At 47.0% G+C, this 13,120-nt stretch overlaps 1 protein-coding gene across 2 annotated transcripts in view; it reads left to right on the top strand.

Moving 5' to 3' along the window:
* The window catches only part of RTN1 (reticulon 1), a 118,112-nt gene that overhangs the window by 67,688 nt on the left and 37,304 nt on the right, over positions 1–13,120 (top strand). For both annotated transcript variants that reach the window (XM_053980990.1, XM_053980991.1), the window contains exons 2-3: positions 92–829; positions 4,286–5,068. In XM_053980990.1, the coding sequence (XP_053836965.1) occupies positions 92–829; positions 4,286–5,068 (1,521 nt within the window). The remainder of the gene's footprint in view (positions 1–91; positions 830–4,285; positions 5,069–13,120) is intronic.

The following is a 13,120-nucleotide window of genomic DNA, read 5'->3' as shown; positions in this document are numbered from 1 at the left end:
GGTGAGTGTGGTTTTGCAGAAAGCTTGCTACAGAAATCATGCAGGCACTTGTGTCTTACTGTGCCCCTGTGTTTTTGTGTGTTTGCTTCAGGTGTCACAGGCTCGTCACATCTCTTCGACTACGGCTCCACTGCCAACGGAGGGGACAACTCCTTCTACACCTCCCTGATCTCCGATGTCCACTACACCACCCCGAGGGACTCCACCTATTTCACGGGCATCTATCAGCAGGAAAACACCCCCATTCCCTGCTCAGGCAGCACGGAGGGGTTTAATGCTCTGGGCCATCCTGTTCAAGACGTGACTGGGTTTGAGTCCCGTGGCTTGTTTAGCTCAGACTCGGGAATCGAGATGACTCCTGCAGAGTCTACTGAAGTCGACAAAACCTTAGCAGATCCCATGAAAGTAGATGCTTACAAATACATGGACATGAGTAGATCAGAAGAAATAAAGTACCAAGAGAAACATGACTCTGACTCAGAAGATGAGAGCCCAGGCCTTAGTGATAAGTACCGGGGAACACCCGCGGGGTCCAGCCACGCTGCCGAACCTCCACGGACGCCTTCGGAGAGCACAAAGGCAGCCAAGGAACAAGACCTGCTGGAAGACAGAAAGTCTGGGGGTCAGCACAGTCCCTCTGTGGCTACAGCCCCTGTCAAGATCACGCTCACTGAGACAGAAAGCACCAAGGAAGCTGCCAGCAAAGAGCCGAGCCCGACTCAGCCGGACACTGGCCTGAAGCCGAGCCATGAGGTGGTGCCAACGGTGACGGTGTCAGAGCCGGAGGATGACAGCCCAGGATCTGTCACACCACCCTCCTCTGGCACAGGTAATGCTGGTGTTGGTGCAGGGCACTGAGGGTTTTGCTACTCAAGAAGTGGTTCCAATTGTGCCCTGCACATTGGAGAATTACCATGGATTTTTGGGGTGAGTTTAACGGGGTGTGGGAGGGCATTTTGTGCTCTCCTCTGGCACCAGTTTGTGCAGCCAAAGGGAAGGGGGAGGCAAACTGTGCTCCCCATCACGACACACTGCTCAGGATGGGCTGCCCTTGCTGTATGGAAAGGGATCCAGGCCTGCTGAGCCCAGTCCTCAGGGACCTCTCCTCGAGGGGAAGCAGTGTCCCTGTGGGCATCTTCATCTAGGCCATTGTTTGAGCTGGATCCTGGTGGTTTGTGGGTCTCTTGGTCACCCTGGCTGCCCTGATTCCCCAAGGGAGATGAGGTGTGTGGGATCAGGCCAATGCAGCTGACTGGGTTGATATTATGAGAATTTTAATGTCTGGATTAGCATCTCTTTGCCCCTGCAGAAAATAAGGTTAAATTGTTAAAAATCAGTGGTGTTTTCATGTCAAAGTGCTGACTTTATAAAGTGCTGAGGAGAGAAATGCTGTCACCTCATTTACAAAGGGGACTGGAGGGACAAAGGGCCAGTCTCTTTAAAAGATTCAGGATTGCTGTTGTGGGGTTACCAAAACCCCATGTTTATACATTTTTCCTTCTGTCTGATTACTGCAGTAGCACATAATTCCTCATTTTCCCTGTTATACACTGCTAAAATATAAAAGTAGCATAGTCCTTTAGAAAGCACTAAAGTTCAGTGACAGAAAACCAAATTTTTAGACTGAAAATTAAATTTCAGTGTCCCGGATCAAAATCCTTTAACAATGAACATTTGACAAAGAACATCCCCTAGCTGAAACTTCTATTGCTTCAATTTTATTTAGAAGCATTTAAAAAAAAACAACTAGAATTTCCTTAAAATGGTAGTCTGGCACCCACACTAATACCTCCCCTTGGAGAAATATTTGGTTCCTACAGGAAAGTGAGGAAGCATTTGTGCACTTCCACATAGGGAAAGGAGATAGAGTCCACCACAGCTGTGAATTTATTCTGCCTGCATCAACCAGAAACTTTAATGAATAGACTTTAGAGCCATATTTTTCTTCTTTTATTTGACTGAGTGAAATCACACACTGCTCCTGCCACTGTCCATCGATTTAGACTTTTTGCTACAAGGTAATTAAGGACTTCAGGCACTGTTACTTATTCAGTCCTGGTGATGTTCAAGGCTGCCTTGGGGATGCTCAGTATCTGTATCCCATCAAAACTGCTTATCCATCGTGTTAAGAAGAAAGCATCTTCTTCTAGAGGCTGCCTCCCAAGGGGTGTTTCCTCTGGATTTTCCCCCCTTTCCTGCAGCTGGGAGTGTTCCATGCCCAGATCCCACATTCATAAGTGATGAAGAAATTTAAAACCTGCCCTTGCTGTTCCCATGCAGTGACCCAGCAAAGTTGTGGCTCCTAGGTCCCCCTCAAGCATTCTGGCAAAGCTGCCAGTCACCCCCTGCTTGGATCAAGACTTTTGAAAACGTTTTGCTTTTAATCTCTGGCCCTCATCTTTCTGGGGAAGGAAGGCATGGTCTGTCCCTGCGCTGCACTGGCGCTGAAAGGCCGTGGGTATTTATCCGCTTCCCAGTGCCAGCAGTGAATGTGACACCCCGCTGCTGGCCACAAAGGACTGTTTTATTCACAAGGTGAATGCCAGGGCTGGGAGCTGCACTCTGCCAGCACAGGGAGGAGCGGGGTGAAGCCCAGGGACAGCGTTGCTGCGCTACCAGGGCTGGAAGTCACATGCCTGCTTGGACTCGTGCCGGGTTCAGGCCGGCTTCGGGAGAAAACGCTCACATGTGGTGATGCGGGAGAGCAGCGCAGCTTCCTGCAGCCAGAGCAGGATGCAGCAGCTCCCAATGCACCAGAAAATTCCCAGCATGCAGACAGGAGTGTGGTGTAACAGCGGCAGCACCTTAATCCTGTCTGTGGCCACAAGCTGGGGTGTAGAAGGACATTTTTGTGTCATCTGCAAACCTTCCTCCACTCCACTGTGGGACCCAGCCCTGTGGATAGCTGCAGGCACTGTCCTGTCATGGACCTCCTCACCAGCATCTGCTGGAGGAAACTTGGGGATTTATTTTCCTGGTGGCTTTCTTGACTCCTCACAGCCTGCAGTGCCACGCAGTGACCCCATCACATTAATAATTACTTTAAATTTGGGAATGAACATTTGGGATTCCAGAGAACAAATTTCCATGCGTGCTTGATGGCTGTGTCGATGTGACTGGGGAATTGCAGTCAGAAAACGCAGACTAGGTTGTTAATCTTTTTGTTTTGTTTGCAATTTTGGGTGACGAGATAGTCATTATTTTTGCTAATATACTTCATAATGATATTAAGAATTACAGTAAAAAAGTAAGTTTCATCCTTGGACCCAGCTGAGCTAAAAGCAAACAGAGAGAATTCACGACCCACACCAAAAAACCAAACCCCAAATTAATTAAAAAAAAAAAAAAAAAAAAAGAGAAAAGTTTCTGGTCTTAAATTTTCCACACCTGAAAGTTAAAGTTTGGCAAAACTACAGGTAACTACACATGAGTTGTTGGGATCAGCCCCATGTGTGTATTTGTCCCCAGAACAGACTATTGGTGAGTCTGATGCTGTCATGTGTGTCCTGAGCCCATGCTCCTCTCGACTGAGGATTTTCCTAGTGAAAATCACATTGTTGAGGCACTGGTCAGCATTGCCTTGTACCTCAGCTTTTTCTTCAGTAAGTGATGCTTCTTTTATAATGAGTAGCTGCATGGGAGATGCTGTATAAGGTCAAGCTGTTATTACTGTTAGTCATCCCAGACAGGGAGACTTTGTGCCTGTGCTCCCAGCCCTGCTAGAGGGATACGTGCTGCTGTGAAACCTGTTGTGTTGATTCCTGTTGGAATTTTGGTTACTGAGAATTTTAGATTTTTTTATGTCGCTAAGTATTGACTTTAAAGAGAATAATGCATTTGATTTGAGGTTATCGAGAAAGTTTTTTAAATTGAACAATAGAATTAAGATTATAGGTGTGTAGTTTGAATAGAAGTGTGTAATATTATATAGTAGAATATAGAGTTCAAGAGTTTAGAATATAGTAACATATATAAAGTAAGATGGAGGTTTTAGGGTAGAGGTTCAGTTTTAAAAAAAAAAAAATGAGTTGGGTAGTATTGTATAATTAGATTAAAAATTAATTTTGTAGTATTTATTATTGTATTATTTATTAATTGTATATTGTAGTATTTATTTGTATTTAATATTAATTATAGTATTAATTATAGCATTATATTATTGTACAGTATTACATAATTACAGTATATAATTAGATTTTAAAAATCTAAGCTGCTAGAAAAATAAGATTATTAATTTTTTTCCTTTTTTTTTTTTTTTTTTTTTTTTTTCCCTCCTGTATGGCAGAACCGTCCGGCTCAGAGTCGCAGGGCAAAGGCAGCCTGTCGGAGGACGAACTCATCAGCGCCATCAAGGAAGCAAAGAGCTTTTCCTTCGAGCCCGCGGAGGCGCAGCGCTCGCCAGCCCCCCCGGCGGAGAAGAGGGAGCCGCGGGCCAAGCCCGGCCGCCCTCCCGCCTCCTCGCACGCCGATCACGAAGCCAGCAGCGCCGAGTCCGGCGACTCGGAGATCGAGCTGGTCTCGGAGGACCCCCTGGCCGCCGAGGAGGTGCTGCACTCCAACTACATGACCTTCAGCCACATCGGGGGGCCCCCTCCGTCGCCCGCCTCCCCCTCCATCCAGTACAGCATCCTGCGGGAGGAGCGGGAGGCGGAGCTCGACAGCGAGCTCATCATCGAGTCCTGCGATGCCTCGTCGGCCTCCGAGGAGAGCCCCAAGAGGGAGCAGGACTCCCCCCTGATGAAGCCCAAGGTCATGGACATTATCAAGGAGGAGAACAACTCGCGCACTGACGCCTCAGACTACGAGGCCAGTAAAATGACAGAGAGCAGGATGAACAGGGAAAACCTGGCAGAGTCCTCGTCCTACCTGAAAAGCTCCTTTGTTGCACCAAAAATAGGCGCTGAGCCCCCGACCTCTGCCGTCAGCACCGAGGAGCTGAAGGAAAGAGTAAAACTGAAGAAACCCATTGAAGAAACTGTTGTTAACCAAAGTAAAGTGTCTTCCAAGGACTTTGGCAAAAAAAGTCCGTTGGCTTCGTTGCTACTGCCGTTTTTAAATAAGCAGAAAGGTAAATGCAGATGTTATGTTGGTTTTTGCAGTGCTGCTGAGAGGAGGGGGAGGGAGAAGCGCCTGTTCCCTGCAGGGGAGAGGTTTGAAGTGTGGAGCAGGGGGAGCTGCTGGCACAGGATACCCTCAGGTGGAAGCTGGGCATGCCTGTGGCGATCCACACAGCATCACTGACCTGCCCATCCTCTTAGGGAACAAATAAAGGAATACCAGCAGCAATAATTTTTAGGTTTAATCATAGATACAGGATGGTGCAGCCCCAGAACCATAAGGCTGATTTGTACACCAGGTATCAGGAGGACAAAGAGGAACAAATGATCATCCTACCTTTTAAATACTACTTGCTTTGTCCCAGGGGAGGGGTGCAATCAGGGTCCTGCACCTCTCAGAAATGTAAGGATAAGATTTTGAGGATGCATTTATAAAAAAAAGAGAGAGACTTGGAGGAGGAGAGGAGTTGGGTTTGGTGAGTCTGGGTGTTTCTGGAAGTGTTCAAGTCCAGGTTGGATGGGGCTTTGAGCAGCCTGGTCCACTGGAAGGTGTCCCTGTCTGTGGATGTGGGGTTGGAACTGTATAATATTTAAGGTCACTTCCAACCCAAACCATTCAGTGCATCTGTGATACCGAAGCTGTTGCAGTTTAAACAAATCTTTCTCATGGTGGCTGACACCCTCCATCCTTAATAATGAGGATGCTTCCAGTGAAGGGAAGTGGGTGGCTCATCTCAGCTCTGCAGGACTTAGGGGACACCCTGTGTGTTCCTCTGAGGTCCCCCTCCTGAATCCAGTGGTGTGAGGGGGAAGGGCAGGACACTTCTAGGCGAGCTTAAGTTGCCTCCCCAAAGGATCCCTTCAAAGCCAGTGCAGAACCAGCCAGGTCCAGACACTGTGGTCTAACAGGACCCCACCAAACCCTTAGAGACAACTCCAGGTTTTAGTCTGAGCTGAACTCTGAGCACCAAGGGGCAGCACGTGGTCACTGCATGCTGCCACTGCCAGGGTCCCTATAGCCTGTAAGGGGCTTGGGTCACAAACTACACGAAAAAAAAAAATATTCTCTGCAAGATGCCAGCTTTAAGTAGCACTTTGTGTGCCCTGGCTTTGTAGGCTGGTGTGGGAAGGAGGGACACTGGGTGTGTCCCACATCTGCCCTGCTTTGCCACCCCCCTGGCTGGGCTGGAGGGCAGTGACTGCTCTTGTCAGATGTGTTGTTTTTGGAACTCAAAGAGCTGCTGCTTCCTTGCAAACAGCTGGATAGAGATTGGAGGAGGGGAAGAACCCCCCCCCCCCGCCCCGACCCTGCTTAAAGAGCATCTTTTTCCTCTGTCCACGTTTGTGCAGGCGTGTCCCATGTGATGGTCTGGAGATGTGTCAGGCGTGTGTGAGTGGCACACTTAAAACCCATTTCCTGTGTGCTGTGAACCCAAACGTGCAAGTCTGGTCAGGAGACAGCCTGAACTTGCAGGATGTGCTGAGGGCTGCAAGATCTGCAGCACAAACAAAATATGTTAATACTGATTCTGAGTGGTAATGCACTAATGACATTAATAGTCTGAATAAGAAACATGATTGTTGCTTGTAAGTGTGTTTTCCTGGCAGACTCCCAGAGCTCCCAATGTCATGCTGTGCATCTCATCTCCCTCACAAATAGTCTGAGCTCAAACCATTTCTTTCCCACTTACCAAATTCCTATTTTTCAGGACTAGACAAGCTTCTGCCTAAATCCTACAAGTTGTAGGGCTGATTAAATTAAATTTAAACACTACTCCTTCAGTCTAGTGTTGGGTCTGTGCAATCCCAGTGTGTGTGTGTGTTGCTCTGGACAGAACACTAAAAATTTGGTCTTGGATTTGGGAAAGGAGTTGGGGACTATCACATGGACAGCTAGTGTTCTGTCCCTCAATTTTGAGATTTCAGGATCTGTTACAATTTTTAGTACCCCTCAATCATAATAAGACTTTCTGGGCCTAAGTTTCACGACTCTTTATTTCTGTCATTGCCTAAAGTGATGCTAATGTAGTTTTCTCTTATGATGGTCAGAGAAAATCCCTGTGTGCATGAGCAGACTTTGTCCCTGTGTCCATGTTTCTTATCTTTATTCCCCTAGGACAGTAGAGGCAGGGACTTTTCCTCACAAGACAGTTAATTACTGCTTGGTGGTGCAAAGAGGACTAATTCAGTATGTGCTTTTTTGCTCTCAAGACACCCTGGTGCCTAAGGCAAGGAAAACAAAAACACAGAGCCTCTTGAGAGTATTGTTGGTGAAACTTGTGCACCTTTTTTAAAAGCTGATTTCTACATATGGGAAGGTGGGTTCAAGATAAGAAAGTTTGGATGATGGTAGGATTCAGTTTACAATGCCTTCCAGTCATGGTTGTGTTGCCACATTTGGGCAATATTTAAATTGTTTTGTTAAATGTGGTGTATGGGGCTCTCCTTCTCTCCTGGTCCCTCACCTGGAGAATCCACAAGAAATCCACATGAAAGCCAGCACTTTATCAGTTATCAGAGGTGAACTGAGGGATGTGTTAACTGGCTTGGCAGAACCAGAGCATCCCCATGGGTCCTCCCAAGACACATTGGCTGGCAGGGAAATGATGCGGCAGAGCACGTCCACTGGGACAGGGACTGCTTTCATGGCATCAAGCTGAGGTTTTGGCAGAGCTGGACATCACAGCATCACATTTGTACCTTGTGCCAGCTCAGAGGCACCTGGCAGGCATTTGGCATGGGCCACACTCAGCCAAAGGGACGAGAACATGGGGAGAAGGGGCAGTGACACGTAGCAGAGTGATGTCACCCAAAGCAGGAACAGTCATCATTCACTAATTGGAGAATTCTCTTAGTCATGGTTATCTATCATTAAGAGAAAACTGACAAGATGCAACTATGCACTTATTAAATATAGAAATCAGAAAAACCTTGGTAGTTTCCTATTACTCACTTGTTACACAAGATCAAATGAAGCTGTTCAACACACCTGGCTGTGTTTTTGAAACCACACTGTAGATCTTTCTGTGGCCCTTGGCTGGCTCATAGCCAGGTACGTGGAATTTAAAACCACTCACCCATCAGTTTCAATGTAAGCCTTAACTATTTCAGTGTGGTACTGTAATCCCATCAGCTGTTTTTTCACCCCTCTCCATGTCATTAATATATTTTGCATTGCTCGTCAGAAGAGTTTGCTCTGAGCTGGCGAGACAAAAATTGATTTTGAGTGCAGGAAAGGCGTGTAAAGGCTGTGCAAAGGAAAAGCCCAGCCTTCAACCTGAGCCCAGGAACAGTCTTGCAGGTTGTGCTGCTGCCAGCCTGTGCGCTCTGGAGCTCTCTGGTGTGCCTGCTGGGCACGCTGACAGCACAGCCATGGGCCTGAATAACAAGGTGGAGCACAGCAAGTGCGTGTGTGGTTTGCACAGTGATCTCTGCTTAACGTCTGTTGCCATCCAGTGGCAGTAACAAAAATGGGCAGTGACTTCCCAGCTCCATTTTACTGGAGCTGGCAGGATTCCGTGGAGTGGAGCTATTCCCACGCTCTTGATCACCAAGCAGCCTCTCCTGCTTTTCCACATGGTCGAAATGATGGCTTTGCTCGATGCACCCCGGGCTTGGCTTTGGCTGGAGTTGTGCAGTTGTTACCTGTGTTAGTGCTGCCAACTCCTCCTGCAGAGCACAGAGAGGCAGGAAGAGCTGCAGCCAAGCAGCCCTCACATCACTCCTGGCATCTCCTCCCAGGGGTGGGCACAGCCCTTACACAACAGGGCTTGGAGCATATCTGGCTGTGGCACTGCAGGAAGGGAGGCTGCCAGCTCAATTTCTTCTTCCTTTCTATTATTTTTAATTATTATGTGCTGGACTTGCACATGCCTTGGGCATACAGGGAATTTCAGAAAAGACCTGCTGTCCTGGAAACATCAATCCTTTGGCCCAGGGCATTTTGCAAGAAGCCCAAAAGAAGCCTGAATCAAGGCAAGCTGAGAAGGAGCTCTTGGGCTGAGTCCTTTCCTGAGTCCTTTGTGGTGCCTTTTGGCCACTCTCTGCCAGGATGGCCTGGCTTACCTTGTGCTGGTGTCCCACAGCCTGAGGACCTGGTCCTGGGAGGAGATCTCCCTTGTGCTGGAGGATCACATCTCTCCCCATCCCCTCATTCTGTGACAGTATTAGAAGGATCCTTCTTCTTGATCCATTTAATGAAATATGCAGCAGCTTGTTACCTCTCAGATCAGATGCCTGATCCCAGGATATAAAAAAGAAAGGGATGTGGACATTCAAAGTAATGGTTATTTTAATTTTGTTTTTGCTTTATGGCAGAACTTCACTGAAGAAAAGGAAAGCCCAGGCCTGGAGCTGTGGGCTGTCACTCACAGGTTGGATGACAGTGGGCAGGATCCTGCTGGACACACAGTCAAATAAAATTAATCATTTCAAGTGCATTATTCTGCAGCACAGTCCTGTGCCAACCTGACACAAAGCATCTTGATTTTGATGCCTTATGAAAGGCTTTCACAGCACTGCTCCAGTCATTCCCCTACAAATGTGTGTCCTTACCACACACCCTTTGTGGCTGCTGTGGCTTTAAGCACCCATGAGGGACACCAAGGTTCAGGGCCACCCATCACTGTGGGGTAACCTGGTGTCTCTTAGGGAGTGTCACAAGCTGCAGTCAGGATCACTTCTGGGTTTGAAGTGACAGTGGCAAATGGCCTGGGTTGAAGAAGGTGTTTTCCCTCCTTCCTGGTGCCTCTCGTGCTGTCCCCTGCTGTCCAGGGCTATCCCAGAGTGGACAAACACTAAGCAGTGTGGGCTTTCCCCCCATTTGGTGTCACAGACAAACTGATTTTACAAAGTTTCTCAAGGAAATGGTTTTCCAGCAGAGATCTGGGAAAGACCTGAATTTGTTGGGAATGCTTTTTCGTTCAGCTAAACATCATCTGCATTGAGTTAGCACATCCCTGCTGTTGGAGGAGCTGCTAGCGAGGCATTTTTCCATGGGAAGGGGATGTTTGGTTGGGTGCTTTAGCAATCTGAGGCTTGTTTCTCATCTGCATGCTCTCACCAGGCTGGCTCTGCAATCAGCAGCAAGCCAGGCCAAGGCTTAAGCATACGGTAATGTTAGTTTAATATTTTAGTGCCATCTGCTGTAAATGCCTCCACACTCTGGCCCATCTGTTTTCTGTGCTTCAGTTTGCTTTTTATGGGGCTCTTGGTAGCTTTGCATCCTTTGGAAAGCTCCTGCTTGGAAAAGGTGTAGGGGAGAGGGATGTCCTGCCTGGGGGTGGAATGTCCACACCTTGTGATGCTGTAGGAGGAGTGGGATAAAAACCTGTCCAGAGAAGTGAACATGTGAACCTAGTCCTGGTCTTGCCATGAAATCCTGGAGTAGCTCGGTGAACCTCTGTGGTTCCTCCCACATGGAACCAGGAGGGAAGGGGCCTGTGGAGGTCGCTGGTCCAACCCCTTGCTCTCAAAGCAGTTTGGTCAGGTGGCTGAGGGCCTCCTCTGCCACCTCTGTCCATCCTCTCAGCCGAGGCAGAGTTTTGGGGGAGCTCAGAGTTGGAGCCTGCAAGGCTGGGTCAGTTCTGTGCTGACACCTCGGCGCCGTTGCCTGCGGGCAGAGCAGGGTAAGGGAGAGGTGCCACTCACTGCAGCTCAGACAGAGAGGGCTGGCAGAGGAGGAGCTCCACGAGGTCCCAAGAGCCCATCTCCTGGCCCACAGCCACGATTCCTGGTGGAACACTCTTGACAGATGCTTGTGACTCATTTGGAAAGGCCTCTGTTGGCAGATCCTCTGCTAGTTCCAGGTGTCTCTCAAAAACTGTTAACAAGCTTCCATCCTTCTTTACTTTAGGCTAAGCAATTTTGGTTTGTTTTTTTTTTTTTTTTCCTCTGTGGTTATGTTTTTGAGCTTCCTGAACTGTCTTGTTCCCTCTGTTCTTTCCTACCACTGGGCCCCAGACAACAACTCCAGCCACTATGACTGGGAGAGTTTCCCCATACCAGCACTGATTCTTCCTCTGCCTATGGAGGAGGAGAGAGAACTTCCCAGACACACATTTCTGCCCCACCTCCCCACTTTTGGCCATTTCATGCAGTTCAGCTGCCACCTGACAGCTTGTCACCCATCAGGCTGTGATAACTCAGCCAGAGCTGAGCTGGAGATGTGCAGACCATGGTGGTGGAAATGAGCAGCGTGCACGTCAGCAGGTCTGTGCTGGGGGTTTGTCCTTCACTCCTTTTTCAGGAAGCAGGGAGTGAGTTTGGCCCCTTCTGGCCTCAGGAGTGTCACCTGTCCCATCTGCAGAGGAGACATGGAGAGCTGAAAAATAGTCAGGTGCTGACTTTGGAGTTCTTCCTGGAGTCCTGGTTTGATGGGAGCATAGCAGGGGCTGCTAAGTGAGGAGGGGTCACTCAGAGGAGATGCCTGCACCGTGGAAAGGATCAGAACAAAGCAAAGAACAGGGGATTTTCTCCCTAGATAATAGTTTGCTTGGGCAGTGGCTGGGATCAGTGGTGATTACTGCAATAATCCCTCTTACAGTGAACACCATGTACATACCAGGGCATGACCTTTTTATGACCTTCAGAAATGTCTCAGTAAATCTCACCCCTTCATGCCACAACCTGTGTTATCCATAGCCTGAGTACTTGGCCTGCTTCACCTCTAGCATCTCTTTCCTTCCCTGATCTTTGTCTCTGTTGGTGAAAATTGCTCCCTATCTATTGGGTAAGGTCAAACTTTTAATGCATGTGTGTCAAAGCATCTTAAACACAGTGACTGGATGCTCAGAGGGGCTTTTAAAATTGGGTATAGCTCTAAAGTGGGAGGATCACGTGTCTTCTCCTGGGACTGCTGTCTACTCCACTGCCTGTGAGTGTTAAGTACTGAGCTATAAAAAATTATAGGCTTTATCCTTCCGTTTTTATATATCTTCCCTTCCAGGGCAAGGGACAGCCTCTGAAGAGCTGTCATCAGTTGCAGCACTCAGACAGAAGAGTACCTTTCTGACAGATATGACACAAGATGGTGTTTATAAATTCCTCCTGCCAGGTCAAGATTACAGATTGGCCAGTAGAAAAACAACCAAACAAACCCCAGAAAGCCACTTGTTTAACTGTATGCAAGGAGCTGATGGTTGTGTCAAATGTTTAAGTATCAAGGCCACGAGTAGCAAAGTCCAGGCCAAGCACGGAGAGTTGGGAGGTATGTGTAGACAAAGAAGAACCTGCTAACAAGAGGAATGGAGAGAAAAGATGTGTTTTGTGCAAAGACTTGTCTCTGTGAGTCCACAGCTTCCTATATCCATGTCTATGTCCATGCCACGCCAAGCTGAGCACCCAAAGCTGGCTCAGTTCTGCTGCTGGGAAAGGCTGGAAGGAGACAATTGCTCTTTTCATGAGTGATTTTTCTGTTAATTGAGGCACACCTCAAGTGCAGCATCACTCATACTTTAAACACATTTTAAAAGCCAAAATCTTGACAGATTCCCTTTTGGTGTGTCTTTGTGTCAGCTTTCAGACAAGGCTGTGACACTTGACAATCTGATGGTGGCCAGATTTTGCAGATGCCTGGATGTAGGGATGGATATTCCAGCAGATCTGAGAGATGCCATGAACAGAGAAACATCTAGCACCTATGAGATAGCAGTGAGAGGTTTTCTGTGGCTGACACAGTATATGGTCAGAGGTAATGTTTACTGCAGGCACACAGAAACAGGAAAAAACCCAAACCCTAAGTCATAAATAATGAAGGGGTGAAAGTTATGCAACCTGTAAGGTTTTCTGTAAATTATTATATATTAACTACATTAATATATAATATATATAATTATAATTAATCTATACTAATATATTACTATAATTCTATTAATTATTATATATTTGAATACATTTGTGTGTATTTGTATATATTATATGTTAATATTATTATAGATTTAAATTATATATTATTATATATAATTATATAATTATATATATTGATATATATTATTATATCATATTATTATATATATTATAAATATTATAATTATATAATATATAATATATTCTATATATGTACA

This window comes from Vidua macroura, chromosome 6 (genome assembly GCF_024509145.1).
Source record: "Vidua macroura isolate BioBank_ID:100142 chromosome 6, ASM2450914v1, whole genome shotgun sequence".
Taxonomy (NCBI): domain Eukaryota; kingdom Metazoa; phylum Chordata; class Aves; order Passeriformes; family Viduidae; genus Vidua; species Vidua macroura.
Note: the sequence above shows the minus strand (reverse complement) of the source record. Positions and strands in the feature narration are given on the sequence as shown.